The sequence below is a fragment of the Prionailurus viverrinus genome, chromosome F1, assembly GCF_022837055.1.
Source record: "Prionailurus viverrinus isolate Anna chromosome F1, UM_Priviv_1.0, whole genome shotgun sequence".
Classification (NCBI taxonomy): Eukaryota; Metazoa; Chordata; class Mammalia; order Carnivora; family Felidae; genus Prionailurus; species Prionailurus viverrinus.
In genome coordinates, this window is record NC_062577.1 from 17,532,675 (window position 1) to 17,552,615 (window position 19,941).

Below are 19,941 nucleotides of genomic sequence, written 5' to 3' on the forward strand. Positions count from 1 at the left end.
GCAGAAGGCATATAAAGTTAAGCATATAAAGTTAAGCGTGTATCTATCCCGACTTGGCTGGATCAGTTGATGTGTCCACTGTAATCATTTGGAGAAATAAATTATTCCTCACCTGTAAAAAGGGATGATGATAATAATGTCTCCCTCGTAATGTCACACAGGTAAATTCCTTAGCTTTGCACAAAGTAAGAGCTCAATGCTAATCATTATTACTGAATTTTGTTGAAATTTCAGTATTGGAGCCAGACGAAATTAGAAACTGTGCTCAATTACTGACGTGTTTTGCCAAACTATTTAAGATGTTACCAATATTATTGTTGATTCTGATAAAGGTTCCTGGTAAAATATCTTTGTGAAAAAGCTTTTGCCCTCTGCCAGTAAACAAAAATGATTTGATCTTTTAGCATATTACCAAAAAAAGGGGGGGGGTGGGGGGACTTAGAGTCATCCTGTAACTCTACAATGATGACCTGTGAGTACGTTTTAAAACCAATACGTTTATTGGTATTAGAGATCTTTTGTACCTTTCATAGTTCTTATTCCACATATGCAAACAACACTTGATAGATCCCTGAAATTAGGCCAGAAAGAAAATTTTTAGGGTTTTAATAATGAATCTCACTTTTAGAAGAAAATATGCCATTTGATATAGGTATCTATGCAAGTGTCCAGTGAAATGTGTTTTATTAACTGTCTCTAAATGCTTAATGGCAAAATTGAAGAAAATCTGGTGATTTTACTATTTTTATCTAACAAAACCTTCTTTAAATTGAGTTTTGGAGCTAATTGTTTCTGGCCGGCTTTTATTTCTGTTTACCTTATTGAGCATTGGTCAGAAGAATTGGAGCTTGTGAACTAGCTTCTGATTATAAAAGAGTCTTTGTGTGGGTGTTTTGTTTTCTGAGCACCCAAAACAGGTACACACCTGGATATGACTTGTGCGGACTTCAGGTAAAGCTCATTTACATACTCACCTTTCCTGATCTTTCAGGTTCCTTTTTAAAGAAAAACTTCCTCACAAGGGGTGGGTAATGTCTTACAGTTGGAAATACTTGCTTTCTACATTTTGCTTACTTTGCTCTAATGATTATGAACTCCTATCTTTATTAGCTAAAAATATTCAGCGTGAAGGTAGCTATGGCAAGTTCACTATTGAGTTTCACGTCTTTTGTCTTTTGGTTAACTAGATACCTGTGGAGGGAGGACAGGAGCAGCAGACAGATTCCACCAAAGGGCGATGCCTGAGGAGAACCGTCAGTGTCCCTTCCGAGGGCCAGTTTCCTGAGTACCCACCAGAGGGCGCCACTAAACTGGGTAAGCTAGTAAAAGGAAACCATTCCCAGCTTTTATCCGGTAGTTTATGGGCTTGTTATTGAGTGTTAGAATAACACAAAACATCCAGCTTTTCCTGTTCAGTGAGCGTGTTGAAATACAGTATGTTCACACAGAGTTAGTGGTCATTAGAAAGTTCTGTTTTTTGCTACCAAGTGGCAACAAAGTTATTTTACAGAGCTAAAATTTATCTGAGTGCTAGGACCACAGGCCTAGGCAGAATGTTGTTTCTGAGTTTACTCCTTGGCTTCAAATTTTGAAAGAGCATTAAGTGATCTTGTTGAAGCACTGAGATTCATTGGGGAGCCAGTATTGTGTGGAACCTTGGTGTTGAGTGGTTTGTGTCCTGTTCACACAGCTACTGATGTTGCCTTATGTAATGTCGGATCAGGCTAATTTAGCTGAGCTAATTTTACATGTCCCACGTAAGTTATATTCATGGTTGGAGTGGGTGACAGTAGGGAGAAATGGAAAAAAGAAACTCGCTTGAGTTGTTAGGCACAAAAGAATTACTGTCAATATCAAAACAACTCTTGCCCTGTTTCCTACCAAGTGTATTCTGTTTGATGTTTTGTGTGCTTACCAGTAGATATGTAGATTATTAGACAGGTCAGGTGATTCTAAGGAAACATAATTAAGATGATATAAAATAACAAAAGAATGTGAAAAGTAGGGAATGCTTTGGTGCTTTGTATTGTTGTATTATTATTTGCTTAGTGAACCTAGACGTTAAGTCATAGGCATTTGATGGGTAGATATACAGAACCATTTCTTGTCTCTATGTTGTGTAATATGGATAATTCTGTGATTTTGGTTGTATTTTTGAAAATCAGGATTTGGTTTTTTGGTTTGTTTTTGCCTTTTTCTTCATTTCTCTTCATTTTCTACATGGAACTCAGAATTCTTGCTCAGAATCTGGATCCTTTATTTATCGTTATTTTTTTTTTTAATCCTGTAACAGTTGTTGCTTTTCTAAAAATTAGGTGAGCAAACACTTTTCTTCAAGGAGTCACACTTGAAGAAATCAAGATTTCCTTTCATCTTATTTCCACTGTACTTCTTTAGCATGTGTTCAAACCAGTTTAAATGTGAGCCTAAATTACATTGCAAACCTGTCTGGGTGTAACCATTTTATAGTTTATTTATATTTCACGTACAGGTCCTATGTGGCTTGGACTGGCTCAGCGTCACCTTCTTCAGCCTCTTGCTGTCGTTATTTGTAATGTTATGTTGATGACTGTCTTTGCCATTTCTCCATGAACCTTTGGCTGTTCAAGCTTTGACCTACAAAAGTCACTTAATTTTGAAGAAGTGTAATCACAGTCTCAAATGTTATTACAATTGTATAGAAGAGAAAACTATATAATAATTCTTAAAAAGTCTCCACCATTCCAGGTTCTGATCCCAAAGATAAACTCAGATGAGTGGCCAAGGTGTCTAGTCCAGAGCCAACCCTCTACCTCTGCCCTTGACTACAAGTGTGGTAGCCATCTAGACTCATGGCGTCCATAATCATTTTCGGAGTGGATGTCCTCAATTAGCACTGAAAGCTATTGCTTATAAGCACCAGAGGGGAAAAGGCTACTTTTACAGTCATTCTTCCTTACCTTTCTGTTTAATGTTGAATTAGATAATTATTCTGTTCTGTTTTTGTCTCCTAGTGATTTGTCTTTAGGCAAAATTTTCTGCTGTCAAATAGTTAACTGAGTGATTGCTGTATATGTAACATTCTGTGCCAATCACTAAGAATGAAAAAAGATGTAAGATAAGATTTCTGCCTTTAGAAGATTCTTATGTAGTTAAGAAGATAGATTATTGATGACTAATCACAGTACATGTTATTACTGTGACATATTATATTGTGTGGCTTTTATTTTTTGTTTTTTAAAAACCTTTCATTTACGCAGCGAATAGTTACTGAGTGAAAACTATGTGCCAGATGCTGGTCTAGGCCCTCAAAATATAGCAGTGAAAAATTAGGCAAAAATGTGTCCTTTTGTGGAGCTTACATTCTATTGAGGAGTGACAGACACTAAGCAAGAGTAATAAATGGACTGTCTACTGTGCTAGATGGTGATAAGTACAAAGAAAAAAATAAAGTAGGGAATGGGGATAGGAATGGCAAGGAAGTGTAATTTTAGCTGAGGTGACCAAGGAATGCCTCTTGTTGAGTGACATTTGAGTACAGATCTGATAAAATAATGACTGTTAAGCATATAGATACTTGACGGTGAGAGGTTCCACCCAGAGGAATGGCTGGCATAATGCAGGACTATGCTTGGGCTGTTGTAGGAGCAGCACACGTGCCAGTGAGGCTGACACGGATGAGCAGGGGGAGACTGGTAGGAGATGACATCACTGAGCCCTTTGGCAAGCAGGTCACGATGGTCTTGTGGGTCATCATAAGGGCGTTGGCTTCTACTCTGTGAGATGGGGAACCCTTGACTTCCAACCGAATCTGCTTGTTGGATTGGATATGGGAAGTAAGAAACAGAAGAGTGAAGGATTTTGGTTAGAGCAGCTAGAGGAATCAGGTTGTTATTTTTTTTTAATGGGAAAGACTGGGAGACACCCACTTGAAAGTGGGATTGACTGGGAGTTCAATTTTGGACGTACTGAGTTTGAGAGTCTTGTTAGACACCCAAGTGGAAATATGTGAGTCTGGAAATCAAGAGAGGGAGGTACGGATTGGACACAGAAATGTAGTCCTTTGGGGGCACCTGGGTGGCTCAGTTGGTTAAGGGTCTGACTCTTGATTTTGGCTCAGATTATAATCTCACGGTTTGTGAGACTGAGCACCGCATCAGGCTCTGTGCTGACATTGTAGACTCTGCTTAGGATTCTTGCTGTCCCTCTCTCTCTGCCCCACCCCACCCCCAAAATAAATAAGTAAGTGTAAAAAAAAAAAAAAAAGAAAAGAAAAAAAGAAGGAAATTGTAGACCTTTAGCAAATAGATGGTATTCACAACCATGAAGTTAAATGAAATCACCAGGGAAATGGGTGTAGGTAGAAGAGAGAAGTCCAAGACTCAGCCCTGGAATAACACTTAGAGGTTGGGAAGATGAGGAGGCCCTGGCAAAGGCCAGACCAGAAAGGAAGAATGGAAATCCAGAATTTTGCTTCCAAATAAGGCAGCTGAGTCAAGTGTGAATGGGGAAACCCTTCTGGTTTTACATGGTTCTTACACTTGGCAAACTCTAGATTCTCTTTATTCTTCTCCAGTAGAGGAATCCCAAACACTGATCAGTTTGTGCAGATACCATGTAAAATCATGGTACATATACGTTTTGATTTCAGGTATGAGGTCGTCATCTATGGAGAAATGCCCACTCGTGGAAAACATGCGCTTTTTACTCTACTGCAGAGAACGTGGGACAGAAAGGAGCTCTCTGAATGTACAGGGTCTGTGAAGAATTTATGGTGGCTTCCAGCTTACTGTGCGTCACAGATTTCAGACTGGTTAAAAAACTTGTGAATGTAAAAGGATGGGAAGGCCCATATTTGTGTCTCACACCTAGTTTAACATGAGCACATTTACGCTGATGAGAACCTAATAGATGTCAAAAAGTTAGCAAAAAAAAAAAAAAAAAGTGTGCATGGGTATGGAACAGCAGAGTGGGAAGTGGCCAGCAGAGAAAGTACTTCTCACTTGGTACTTCTCCGACTCTCGCATTCAGCACTTTACGGATCACCCAAGATACTAAAATGTATATGTACACTGGCATTTGAGTCAGGTTTTGATACACCAAATTCTTGCCCACTGAAACCGCGACGTTTTCTTAAGGCATATGAACATCGCGTCTAAAGCACCCATCTCCAGATTTAGAAAACCTAGGAAAAACTACTTACCCCTGGTGACAATATCCAGATTTTAATTTATTCATCAAAAGAGTTTTCAAATTCAAACAATGCAAAGCAATGATTTGCTGAATTTTCAGAAGGAAATTATTTCTTCTGACAGTAGGGTCTTTGCATACTGACAATATCGGGAGGTGTGTAAATCAACCGCGTGAGCTAGAACTAGTAAATATTTGATTTTCAAGATTAATTTTCAATATTAAAGGTAACCTACATGAATTCAACTTTAAAAAGCCGTCAAATACCATCAAATAAGAACAGTGTGAAGTAGGGGGAAGGGGAAAGCTGAGCGGGAGACAGCATTTTTGTGAAGTGTACATTTATGGAAGGAAGTTGTCTACCCCTGCATGTTGTCTGCTGCCTGGCTGGTGGAGGGCACAGCAGTGAATCGGGAACTCCGTCCGTTCTGTTTGTAGCATTTCTCGGACAGATTCAAAGCCTTACAAGTGGTGACTGAAAGCTGCAGAGCCTCATGCCTCTATTTTGTTATACTATGATAAAAGCTTATAGTTACCCTATGGTCTTACTTACAGAATCTCTGGATTTTTAAAAACCTGTGCCTGTGATAAGTAAGTCTGTTTCATTATCATGAAGTCCTCAAAACCCAGAAGCATTTGATAGATATACCTATAATTATAATTTAACATAGTATGTCTTTCATACATAGTACCAAACTTTGGGAAAGAATGTATGAAAAATCTTGTAGGGGCAAAGTTAGCTGTCCAAAATTTTAATATTTATGTAAATGAAGGAGTCAAAAAATTTAACATGCTTCACCAAAGAAAGGAACCAAATTGAAAAATCTTTGGGGAACAGCCAACCTTCTGTCTACGGAGTGCTAAGTTTATCAACCTAAGTGATAAAAATTTAGGAAACTTTGAAGAAAATTACAATATCCTCTCCAAGTCATTTATAAAATTATTATAAAAGTTAACTCTTTTAATCAAAATTATCAGAGGATACTGATTGTTCAAACCTTAGCTTTAACCCTGACCTTCTCTGTTAAAGTAGCCTCAGGCCTAACTCTATGTATAAGCTAATAATGACTCTCTCTTTATTTGCAAGACATTATAAGAAGTATCTAGGTAACTTACGAGGTATTTTCAAGGTGCTAAAATCTTCTATAAATATACAGGGTGGTAATAATAATATTGAAAGAAGGATATGTGAGTAACGAAGATTTTATATTACCAAAAAATTCCTTCCATTTTTCAAGTAATGGAATAAAAAATTCTAAGTAATTCCTATGTATGATAATATTCAATATTTAGATCAGCTAATATTAAACATATATGAAATATATAATTTATATAATATTAAATAGCATATATATATTTATAAAATCAACAGAAGCAGATCTTGTGCTTTAAAGTAACATAAGTTGACTAATATTAAACATTTATATATATTATATGTATATAATATATAATAGGGCATAATATAATAAGTGATAAATTGATAATATTTTTATATATGTATACAAAAATAGAGGCAGATCTTGCACTTCAGGGAAATATATACAAATGATCAAAAGTTATGAAAAAGAATCAGTAGCCTGATATTTTTAGCTCTAAAAGTAGAGTCCAATGGATAATGGCAGCCCATGGTTTTCTTTGCAGTGTCCTAATATGTAAACTAAGACCATTTCACCATCATCTAATACGTAAGCTCATGCTAAGTCAGCTGCAGAATATCTGACCTTTATACTTGTGTTCTATAATTTCTCTTTTTTTAAGTTTATTTATTTATTTTGACAGAAAGAGAGAGAGAGAGGGAGAGAAAATGGGAGGGCGGGGGAGGGAGAGAAGATCCGAAGCAGGCTCCCTGCTAACAGCAGAGAGCCTCATGCGGGGCTTGAACTCATGAACCATGAGATCATGACCTGAGCTGAAATCAGAAGCTCAAGTGACTGAGCCGCCCAGGTGCCCTGTATTCTTTAATTTCTAGATTTCAGTGATACATAAGTTATTTGAGGACAGGCCAAGTGAACTCAAGGATTATCAAAACTCTTATGGATAATTAAAGTAGAAAACCCTGGAATAATGTCCTTTGAAGCTGTTTGTTGGGTAGTTTTGAGTTTTCTTAAAAACCATGAGCCAATATATATAATTCTTTGAGATCTGTAAGATTCTGTAAGATACACGTGCTAATACTGATAATATTCTAGCAGAATGGGCTTGAATCTAGGTTAAAATAGCCACGTACAGTCAATTCTGTAATGTGACATGTGTTTCTAAAAATCACGGAGCTATGCAGAATTGCACAATAAAAATCACAAGTCTTATGGCGAAAAGGGGATTGAGGGCACTGTATTCAAAAACTTGGTCAATGACAAAAAAGAACAGGAAGTAAAAATGGTAGCACATTTTTACAAGTGTTAAATGGTTGCGAAATACATAAATACTACAATAAATATAGTACTTTACCTTGAAAAAATCTGGGAAATTTACTTTGTGGTCGTGGGCATCGGACTAGTTTGTGTGTCTACTATGATACGTTTTTTTGAAATTGAATAGAAGACATCGTGACACAAGATACGGATGAGTGTGGCTCGTAGCATGTGCAGTGAAGTGAGGTGGCTGGCAGGTGTTGAGTTATGCATGCGTGTGAGCATGTTGTGTTTTCGTACATGGCTTGGTTCAGCCGGGTGCCGTGTTCTTTGTTCACGTGGTGTTTCTCACAGATGAAATCACGCATAAGCAAACCAAAAAATTCACGTAACAGGTCGTGCCCTATTATGTTACTTGTGATGTAATATTCACGTTTTCAAAGCAAGCCCTGTAACAGAACTGACTTGACTACCCGGCTCAGTCAGGTTTGTCCCTTAGAAAGAAGTAGCTTGCATTTGTTAGTCTACTGAATTTCAAACCATCAGTTACTTTTGAACACATTCCTAAATTTCTTTCTGAAGTTATTTAGAACTCAAAACTAGTACAAATGAAAGAAAAACTAGTCCTTAAGTTCTCAAGCTAACCTCCCAAACCCCATTTTTATTTTACTCTTATGAGCTAGATTGACTGGTTGATTGATTTGAGCTAGGTGTAGACTAGCCGTGTCTTCTCTGAGGAAATCGGTTCTCAGTTCTAAGTCAAGGCGCCAGATCTCAGTTCTTTCTAACTTGTAAATGCGAGTTTGGATTCCCGATTTGCTCTTTTATCTTCCTCCCCATCCTCATCCTGGCCCCCTTGACATTTGTTTGATGCTGTGAAAGGTGGTGCCGAGGTTGCAATTGCCTGACCAGTGCCCTGTGTCATTTGTCTTTGATTTGTAGCTATTTCATAAAGTTTCCAGCAGATGGCAGTAAAGTTCCTAAACGAAGGCTTCCTTTCCTGATTCGTGTAGGTCTTTTGTATAGGCTATCGTCAGGGTTGTTGTAAAACCGGAAGACCTGGGGAAGGAGACACCGTGAAGGAAGTCAACGTGGAGCTATAGGCCAGCTCCTTGCTAGATTTATTACAAAGCTGTATTCTATGTCTTAATATTTAAGTTAGTCTAACAAACTTTTTTAAAAAATACATCTAAATAAAATATGTTCTAGGCTTCAACCTTGACTGTATATTTGTAACACATTTTGTAACAGTCTGGAATTGCAGGCTAGAATTTTCAAATTTGGTCCCATATCATGAGAGGCCCCACAAACATACAGCTCGGTACCACCCAGCCTGTACCTTTGAGCTCTTAGGAGATCCTTGCCCGAGAGCACCAGAGTAGAGTCCTCTAAAATGTGATGCCCACGTGAGGGGCCCCTTTTGACTGACTAGTCCTAATGCAGTGTTAGTCATAGCACATCACTATGGTGTTTGGAGAGTAGAGTGGAAGGAGGAATGCATGGCTTAAAGAATCAGGAATGGTTTTTAGATTCAGCCTGGACTTCTAGGGAGAAAAAAGGTGGTTTGAACCTGAGCATCTATTCCTTCCAGAAACCCCACTATAACTATATAGTAAGGGGATTTTCTTTTAAAGACACGGTCCTTCAAGGACACGGAGAATGAGAAAGAAGAAAGCAAGCCCGCAAAATAATAATAACAACAATAACAGTAATAAATTGAAAGCTGAAAAGCAAATGGAGCATGGTACATAACCTAGCTGCCTTGGGAGAGCCAAATCTTAGACTGTCAGTGAAGAAAGCTAAGAAGGAACCTGATTTTTACTACAGAATCTTTAAATCACTTAGGAATTGATGACAGGAGCATATCTTTTATAGTAGATCCCCTATCTTTTCCTCTTCCCTAGTCCACTAAACAATTGCTTTTCCCACCCCTACCTGTATTCTATTCTAAGACTGCAGGTTAATTCTCTGGAGGAAAGAAACTATTGGTGTATTGGGGCACACCAGGCAAAATTGAGAGCACAGAACACTTTACCAAATACAAGGAAACTAAGTGAACATCTGCAGACTGAATGCTGGGCTCCTCTACCTATCTTTCCTCACTTGCCTTTACCCTCCAGGCAGAAGACAAGAAGAATATTATTTGGGGTGTTTAACCCACTCAGGAGGAAAGATCTCAAGATACTAACATTCCCAAGACTAGTAGAGATCTGAAGAAGAGCCTCTAGCATGAAAGAGAGAAACCAAAACAAACAAAAGAAAAAAAGAAACCCGGAGGAACAGAGACAGGCAGGGAATAGAAAACGTAAAGAAAAACGTCGCTATCAGACAGATAAAATATTGCGTACATGAGACGAGAACTGAGTGTTATACAAAGCCAAAGAGTGGCCATGTGCTAAAAAAAAATTGTCGCAGAAATAAAACTCAATAGAAGGATTGGAAAATGAAAATGAGGATATAGCCCAGAAAGTAGAGGGGGGAAAAAAAAAAAAGATAAAATAGAGTGCCAGTCAAAACAATGAGTTCCAAAAAAAGAAAAGCAAGGGAAGGAAATCATTGGCAAAATAATTCAAGAAAATTTCTCATAACTACAAATAGGAGTTTCCAGATTGAAAGAGCTTACCGAGTGCCTATGGCAAAGCACATTTTTGGGAAATTTCAGTTTGTTTTTGGTGACATAGAGACAGTCTTATAAAATTGCAAAGAAAGGACAGATTACATATTTAGGATCAGAAATCAGAATGGCATGAGGCTTCATATCAGCAACATCAGAAGCTAGGAAAAAATGAGGAATGCCCTCAAACTTCTGAAGGAAAATTACTTCCAATTTGGAATTCTATGTTTAGCTATTAGCCACTAATTACACATGAGAATAAAATAGACATTTTCAGGGGCGCCTGGGTGGCTCAGTCGGTTAAGCGGCCGACTTCGGCTCAGGTCATGATCTCGCGGTCCGTGAGTTCGAGCCCCGCGTCGGGCTCTGTGCTGACAGCTCAGAGCCTGGAGCCTGTGTCTCCCTCTCTCTGACCCTCCCCCGTTCATGCTCTCTCTCTGTCTCAAAAATAAATAAACGTTAAAAAAAATTTTTTAGGGGCGCCTGGGTGGCGCAGTCGGTTAAGCGTCCGACTTCAGCCAGGTCACGATCTCGCGGTCCGGGAGTTCGAGCCCCGCGTCGGGCTCTGGGCTGATGGCTCAGAGCCTGGAGCCTGTTTCCGATTCTGTGTCTCCCTCTCTCTCTGCCCCTCCCCCGTTCATGCTCTGTCTCTCTCTGTCCCAAAAATAAATAAACGTTGAAAAAAAATATTAAAAAAAAAATTTTTTTTTAAATAGACATTTTCAGACATCAAGATTTAAACAAAAAATTTACCTCCTACACATCATTTCTCCTAGAGCTAATGAAACCTATTCTTCCCCAAGAGTGAGCAGGATGTGGGATAAAGGCTGGGAGATCCAACACAAGGGGAGAAGACAAAGGGCCCCACAGGAGAATGTGCTAGAGAGAACGGAGGGTGACAACTCCATAGTGTCTATAGAATGAGGACAAGCAGTTCAGACCGCAGCGGTCAAAAGGCTATCGTGAAGACTTCTCCAAGAAGACAAAATTGATACAGTAGAATGAATTGAAACAACGAATTGAGGATTGAAGCAAATTTGGGATTGAATTAATAATAAGCACATAGAAATTTAAATAAATGAGTAATCAGGCAACAGCTTTAGGAGACACAAAAATGTAGTTCAGTGCACAGAGAATGCTTGTATAGCACCTTCTACACGTTAGGTACTTTGTATATGTTAATTTTTTAATCTTTGTAAACCCACAAGGTACTGTTTTACACGTAAGGAAAGTGAGGCATAGTGAGGATAAGTAACTTGTCTAAATACCTCAGCAGCTGGTCAATGGCAAAGGTAGGATTTGAACCCAGGCAGTCTGCCTTCAGGAACTCTGCTCTTGACCACGGTGCTGTGTTATGCATCAGGTTCACTGTGTGGCTGCATTGACTACATACGTAGTCCCAGTATTGCTTTTCCTTACCAAAATGACTATGGAACCAAATAGGGACCATGAGAAGGTAGGAGGTGTCAGGGTACCTGCTGGGGTAGGAGGAAAGAATCAACTTCTCATCTTCATAGTGGAAAATCAAAAGATAATGTCTAAAATGGGGGAAAAAAAACCCTGTAAATATCAGTACAGCTATTTTATTTAAGATTTGATGGTAACTCCCAAAAGAATTGGCTAAGAAAGATGAAAGTTGTTGTTCCTGGGGAAGGAAGAGTGTTAGAAGAGGGGATTGCTGTTTGTGTGAACAAGTCTCATGAAACTAGGAGACCCTAAACTATGTGCATATATTGTTTTATTAACATAAAAATGTAAAAAACAGGGGAAGGCATATACAGTTAACAAAAAAGAAAATTAATATGCCATTTAAACACAAGGAAAAGGTACTATTCCTCGTTTCTAATCAATAAAAGCAAATTAAAGTTACAATGAGCTGCCAGTTTTTACCTATGAGATTAGCAAGTATAAATATGTTTGTTTTGGACGGATAGGAGGAAACAAACATTCTAGTCCAATAATGCCAAATTGTTTCTGTAGAGGGCAGCCTCGGCAGGATGCATTTTGGCAAAAATGCAATCTAACCTCTTAAGAATTTGTCCCACACCTCTACTCACATAGTCATTGCAATTGCACCATTGCTTATAATAACACAAGAGCAGACCAACCAAAATATCCATCCATAGGAGATGATTTCAATGAATTCTGCTAAATCTGCATGATATACCACTATGCATGTATCTGTCAAAAAGAAAGTAGTTCCACGTGTAGTAATTTGAAGCAATTTCCAAGATACATTGTTAGGGGGCGGGGCAAGGTGGGAGGCAAGTACAGAAATGTGTGTGTATATTATACTTTGATTTATGTAAAAAGTGCCATGTGCATATAAGCATGTGTGAGTGTATATGAGTGTGTGCGTGTGTGTGTGTATGTGTGTGTGCGTGCGCGGGGGCATAACTCTAGAACTATACAGAAGAAGCCCTTAGCAGTGGGTGCTTCTGAGGAGAAAACTGGAAACCTGGTGGATCAGAATGTGAGGGAGACGAACTCTGTCACTATCTGACCCTTTTTTAACCTTTCACCTTTTAATGAAATGAAGGTTAATATTTTTAAAGAGTAATAATGGTGGAAATACTTGTAACTTTAATAATTAGGGTAGAGCAGGGGAGGGGGAAATGGAAAGAAGAAACCTACCTTCCTAAAGGGACATTTCAGTTCTTGTTTTTTTTTTTAATGTTTATTTATTTTTGAGAGAGACAGAGACAGAATGCGAGTGGGTTAGGGGCAGAGAGAGAGGGAGATACAGAATCCAAAGACAGGTTCCAGGCTCTGAGCTAGCTGTTAGCACAGAGCCCGACACAGGGCTCAAACCCACGAACTGCAAGATCATGACCTGAGCTGAAGTTGGACGCTCAATCGACTGAGCCATCCAGGCGCCCCGGTACATTTCAGTTCTTTATGTTGAATTTCAAAAACAGGGAAAATGAATTAAAAATGAATTAAAATCCAGGACAGTTAACTGGAAGGGTATGTTATATTGGTGCCAATCAACGAGTTTCGCATTACTAGAATACACTGCTGTGAAATCAGCTGGATTTCATCTCACTCAACCGTCATGAATTTGTAGCGGGGCGTTAAACTGACCGTTATAACAGGTTCGTTTTTATTTATCTGCAGTAAACAAGAGAAATTGACTCTGATTAAAGAAGACTAGAAGCTCTTTGACATTTTTATGTTAGATGATTATAATCTAATAGATTATAAAAGTAACCTCTTTTGGATTTTTTCAGGAATGTTAAAAAGGATATTTCTTCTCTTTACCTCTTTGTTAAATAAAACTTAACTGAAGTAATGCTGGGGAACAAGTTTTCTGTGGATCATAAATGCTGTGCCTATGATTTAATGTATCATTTTTGTGTATATTGCTTTGGGCAAATTTAAAACTCAAAGACCAGGATAGTAAAATATAGAAGAATTTGTTCTACACAGATCTCCTGTAGAGACCCTTTTCCCCTGTGAGAAGATCGGAAAATGTGTTTGTTTGTTTGTTTGTTTGTTTTACCTTAGGAATATTATATTTCTTATAATGTTAGATAATGAAAATTCAGAGACTGTTAGTAAGAACAATTGCTTATAAGTAATTTTATTTTGTTTTATTTCACAGTTTTCCAAGTAGTATTAGCAATGAGCCTAATAAATTTTATTAGCCGAACAAAGTAATCCTCTTCCAGCTCTTAACATGCCCCCAGCTTCTCACTTCAGATTACAGATTTGCCAGCAACCAATACAGAAACTAAATAAAGGGAATATGAACTGCAGAGTTATTGGACAGCTGTTTTATTTCAAACCTCTATTTTATGAATCCAGATGACTTTCTACTGTTCTACTGTTAGCCTCATGTTAAGATTTTATTTTTGCCCCCCTAAATATTGGGAAAATTACTTTTTAGTATTTCCACAATACTGGGGTTTGGTTTGTTTTTTTTTTGTTTTGTTTTGTTTTTGCTGAGGTCCAGCATGTATAGTATTTTTCTGTGAACTAAAGCAAGTTTCCATGCTTATTCAATACTAGTTATACCATCCTATTTGATTTGAGGTGATAGGCGTCATAGGTAATACTTTATGACTAAAACCAGCTTCCTTCCACTTTGTAACTAATTCATAAAACCGACTCCGTTTAGGAGCCAGAAAAGTTAAAACCAGACCAGACAGCATCCCAGTCGCTGCCAGTTGTTGTCCTCCACTGATGCAGTTAGCATCCTCCTCAAGTAACAGGCACATTAGCTGGTTCTAGAACTGAATATAAAAGTTAGGTCACTCTAGGGCTATGTCAGTTTTTTATCAACCTTTTCTAAAAAGTAGTTTATCTGTGCTCACTGCCTAATTGTTTTTTCTGTACCTTGATATCTGGCTTCATCTGTCACTGAAATTTGCCCCCGTATCAGAGGTGTGATAATAAATTCCACCACTGCAGTCGGCTTTAGCCCCTCTCTTCAGTCTGTAATGATTGGCTCTTCTACCCACGTTCATGCTACCCTTTCTTTTCTTCTTCTTTTTTTTTAATGTTTTTATTTATTTTTGAGAGAGAGAGAGAGAGAGTGAGTGACCGAGCAGGGGAGAGACAGAGGATCCGAAGCAGGCTCCAAGCTGACTGCAGCGAGCCCATGTGGGGCTCGAACTCACAAACCGCGAGATCATGACCTGAGGCAAAGTTGGACACTCAACCAACTGAGCCGCCCAGGCGCCCCTTTGCTCCCCTTTCTTGACTTGTGTAACTTTTGTTTGTTATTTTCCTCACTGTACCTTACTCTCTCCCGCTTGTACGTGTGAATATCTGAAGTGCAGATACCTGCTTCACTTGCCTTGTCCATTCTCTGTAGATGATGTCACCTCTTTACCAGAATGCTCGCCCCTGAAGCCATTATCTGTCTGTAGTTCCCCTCTTCATTCCCTCTCTTGCCTCCCCAGAACCTTGTTCTCGTGTGACTGCAGAACCACTGTCCTTCTAGTCCTTCTAACTTTATGTTGCCCATTTGTTTCCACCTGAGTATCTTAGTAATTACCCTCTGTCTCTTCTTAATTCTTCTTTTTTCCTTCTAGATTACTCATTTCACTGCTTGACATTTTCTCCTTTTTTTGAAAAATGTTTTTATTTATTTTTGAGAGAGTGCAAGTGGGAGGGGGGCGTGGTGCAGAGAGAGGATGGGACAGAGGATCTGAAGCGGGCTCTGTGCTGACAGCAGTGAGCCCATGTGGGGCTCAAGCCCGTGAACCGTGAGGTCATGATCTGAGCTGAAGTTGAACGCTCGACTGAGCTACCCAAGCACCCCAGCATTATCTTCTTTATTATTATTATTAAGAATAATTTTTTTTAACATTTATTCATTGTTGAGAGACAGAGTGCAAGCAGGGGAGGGGCAGAGAGAGGGAGACAGAGAATCTGAAGCAGGCTCCAGGCCCTGAGCTGTCAGCACAGAGCCCAACGTGGGTCCCCAACCCACGAACTGTGAGATCATGATCTGACCCGAAGTCCCATGCTTAACTGACTGAACCACCCAGGCCCCTTCCCCGGCATTATCTTCTTAAAGCACTAATTGAATCATGTTTGTTGAAACCTTTCTTAAACACCTTTACTGGATCTCCATTACCTACGGGATGAGGCCCAAATGTGCACTGGCACTAAACATCCTCTGTATTCTGACCCAGGCTTGGCTCTCCAACGCTGTCTTTCTTTACCCACCACCGACATCTGGGTTCTGGCCTCGTGGGCTGCTTCAGCTTCCCAGGTATTGTCATGCACATGGGCTTCTGCTCACATGGAGCCATCCACCTGGAATGTCTTGCGCTCTTTCACTCCACCCACCTCTTGTATGATAATCCTGGGGCTTGGCAATCTTTTTCTTCATTCCACCAATCAGAATCCACCAGCATTTATGTCCGATAAACAGCTCTTTTTGTCCCTCTGAAACTGAATGTAAGTCCTTACGTTTTCAACAAGTTGTTGCTACGTATCTTCTTTACTAGGTCAGAACCTCTTAGATGACGGGACTGTTTCTCCTCCATATTGGTGTCACCACAGAAACTAGCCGGTGGTTTTGTCCATTGTTGTAGGCTTAGTGTGTGTTTGTTGAGTGAATGACTGATGTGAGACACATTGGAGAAACCCTTGCCTGATTTTTTTCAAGTGAAGCGCTTCAAAGTGAAAAATGATCTTAGATGTGGGAAGTGTGTTTTTTTGCCCCTGTAGGGAAAACCATATCCACTTCATAGAAGTACTTTACAAATGCATTTGGAGAATTCTAAATATCGTTGTGCAGCCATGGGGACTCTACGCAGTTATTACATCCACAACTTGGTTCTGAGACGTGCGAAGCCGGTAACTGCCACTGTCCAGGTGAACAAGTCCCAGTGTTGGGCTTGACTGTTTGCCAAGGTCAGACGTGAGCTTGCAGCCTGTGCTGCTTGTTGATACCATGACCGCAGTTGTATTAGTGAGCAAGGTGTCTGTGCTTACTTTTAAGATTTTGCTAGTAGCAAATAGCTTGTAAGAGATAGTTTCTGTTTCTGTGCAAAATGGTAATAGAAAATAAATTCTCTGAATGGAAGAAAATGACCTTTTTATCCTTCTGCTGCATTTGAGGTTGATGGCATAAACGTGTGTGCTATTGTTGGCGTTTAGTTATTAAGTGATTAGGTAGTATATCAAAATCACACGAGCAGATTTAGCAGCTCATTCACAGACAAGAGGGTTTATTACTTTAGGAATGACTAGAACTCTTCTGTTCTTCCTGGAAGGACTGCCTTTAGCAGAGGCCGTTGTGGGGCAGTGGAAATGGTACAGGCTTTGAAGTTGCCCTAACGTGGATTCAGATTCCATCTCTTCTCATCATTAACCTTGAGCCTCAGCTTCCTTATCAGATGAGATTTTTATTAGGCTTTGAAAGAGGAATTTGGGACCAACAACGTAAATTCTAATTTGAGACAAACTTCAGTTCTCTCTGACTCTTACACAATCCTGGAACCAGTGAGATAGAGAGTAGGTGTTATATTTCTCAGTTTGCTTGGACAGGTTTAAATAAACCCAGTAAAGAAATTTGAGGTGTGACATGTTAGGAAACATCCTGTCTCTGTATCTCATGACTTTACTCATTTGTTTTTTTCTTTTACTTGCACAGTTTGGCAAATTCCTTTCTTCTAAAGTATGGTCATAATTCACCATTCTGTTATATAATGGAGGTAGAAAAATGAGAATGGAGTTGTTTACACTGTATCTTGAGATTTATTTTTGAGACTTGGTCTAGGTCCTTGGCTGCCCTAGAACCTTTTCCAAAAGGAAAATATGTGATTCAGATACACTGAGCAAAATTAGCTAAACATTGCGTACTTTCTTTAGTTGGTCCCTCACTTGTGCTCTCCACCCACTGCCCCCATTTCTTTCTTTCTTTCTTTCTTTCTTTCTTTCTTTCTTTCTTTCTTTCTTTCTTTCTTTCTGTTTCTCTCTCTCTCTCTCTCTCTCTCTCTCCCTCCCTCCCTCCCTCCCTCCCTCCCTCTCTCTCTCTCTCTCTGGTAGTCCAGATTGGCTAAGCTATTTACCAAAGCCTTTTTAGTTTATGTTTCAAACAGAAGGATTTGTGAATCAGATTGGTGGAAAATCTAGTTGAGTTTGTGTCCAAAACAGACTGGAGTTGCCTTCGGGGATGAAGAATGTTTTGTTAAGACCTTCCTGACACCCACCTGTCCTGTGATTTCTATAGTAACAGTGCTCAAGAAGAAAACAAGCCCTGGAGATTCTCATTAAGGCATTGTGCTCACTGGATTGTTTTGATTACTTACTTACTTTTCTCTGAAATTTACAGCCTATTTTCTTTCCTGTTATGTTCAGAAATTTGAATGTTAACTTTTCCCCCATTTTAATTGATAGTTAATATAACGCAATGAGAAATCCCCATCCTTTTCATTTTTTCCATCTGCTTACAAAATAATTCGTATCTTGTCTGTTTGGCATGTTCTTTCCAACTCTGGAGAGTAGAGAATAATGGTAAAAATTCAAGGTAGAAACGAGTAAAGAATACAAATTCAGAAGATAGAAAGGAAGTAAAAGACTGAATTAGAGAGCTGGTGATAAAGATTATTATTTTATCTCAGTTCATTTTTTCAATTAGAGGCCTTAGATTTTTTTCCCCTCTTTAATCAGAGTAGTGCCATCAAAGAGTCAAAAACATATTTAAGCAAATCTTTTGTAATTAATTTTCAAAAGTAGGAATCAAAGAGAAGTGTTGCGATGTATGTGTGAGGATGTATATAATGAGGAGCAGGTGATCTGGGGAGAGAGTGAGTGTGAGTGAAAGGAAGAGGAGAGAAAAAACTACATGTAAAAAATATATCAGAATATCATTGGCAGTACACATTACAATTAGATAAAAATAGGGGCGTCTGGGTGGCGCAGTCGGTTAAGCGTCCGACTTCAGCCAGGTCACGATATCGCGGTCCGTGAGTTCGAGCCCCGCGTCGGGCTCTGGGCTGATGGCTCAGAGCCTGGAGCCTGTTTCCGATTCTGTGTCTCCCTCTCTCTCTGCCCCTCCCCCGTTCATGCTCTGTCTCTCTCTGTCCCAAAAATAAATAAACGTTGAAAAAAAAAAAAATAGCCTTGGGTAGCCACCGTAAGCTAGAGAGTTCTAGATAAGCCTCCCAAAAAAGAAACTGCAGACATGATAGGAGCGAGGAGAAAATTTGGCCTTTTTTTTTTTTTTTTAAATCTATTTATTTATTTTGAGAAAGAGAGAGTGCCAGCTGGGGAGGGGCAGAGAGAGAGAGAGAGAGAGAGAGAGAGAGAGAGAGAGAGAGAGAGAGGGAATCCCGATGTGGGGCTCAATCCCACGAACCAAACCTTGAGATCATGACTTGAAGCCCAAATCAAGAGGAGCCACTAAGGCGCACCTAGTTTGGCCTCTTCTAATAAGCTTTAACGTCAGCGATACGGCGTAGGGTTATAGGTGAAAGATGAGCTCTTGCAACTTAACTGTGTTACTTGGATTAGTAAATTAGAATTACACTTAATTTTCATAAGCTTTTCCAAGGCTTAGCAATGAATTTAACTGCTCTGATGTATTCATGCCTAAATAATACATTCAGGTATAGTGACCTGCCTGAGTTCAGGCTGCTCCAGCAGAATACTGTAGACTGGGTGGCTTAAACAGCAGCTGTTTATTTCTCACAGTTCTGGAGGCCGGCAAGTCCAAGGCTTGGTGTCTGTGGACGGCCCTTTTACGGGTTGCAGACTGCCGACTTCTTGTACCCTCCCATGGCAGAAAGAGGGCATGGGTGGCGGTCTCTGTTATAAAGAACTAATCCCGTAAAGCTCCAAGTGCACATGACTTCTAAACTGAAATTGTATTCCAAGTTAAAGTATCTGTCAAGTAATAGAAGAGGTAAATCCAGAAGGACGAAAAGATGACAAAGGGAATCCCCAGAATATTGGTGTAGTCCCAGAATGGCAATCATGTAGCTGGCTGAGGGAGCATCCGGTGATGAATGAAATTCTTGCTATTAGAGATGCAACTTCATGCATCATTTAGAGAACTTCTTTACCAAACAACAGCATGTTTGGCACTCATAGCACTTAGTAAGTATTGAGTGCAATTAAACATTGAACAACAAAGCACGATATGTTTTCAGCATTTTCCAATCCATCGTATTCTTTTAAATTTCGTGTTTACATGTATGGGTATGATGTAAAATTTGAAATGTGCATCATGAAAGTTTTAAGAAATTTGGAAGGTTTGTAGGTGATAATTTTAATTATGCAGCAACTGATGTTCTAGGTTACAGGGTGGTCCATAATAATCAAACTTCACAAATTCAAGCTAGA

General features: G+C 39.3%; 1 protein-coding gene across 4 annotated transcripts in view; it reads left to right on the top strand.

The window, feature by feature from the left end:
* RASAL2 (RAS protein activator like 2) overlaps nucleotides 1-19,941 on the top strand; it is a 355,403-nt gene that overhangs the window by 191,745 nt on the left and 143,717 nt on the right. For all 4 annotated transcript variants that reach the window (XM_047840334.1, XM_047840335.1, XM_047840332.1 and 1 more), the window contains exon 3: nucleotides 1,188-1,314. In XM_047840334.1, coding sequence (XP_047696290.1) covers nucleotides 1,188-1,314 — 127 coding nt within the window. The remainder of the gene's footprint in view (nucleotides 1-1,187; nucleotides 1,315-19,941) is intronic.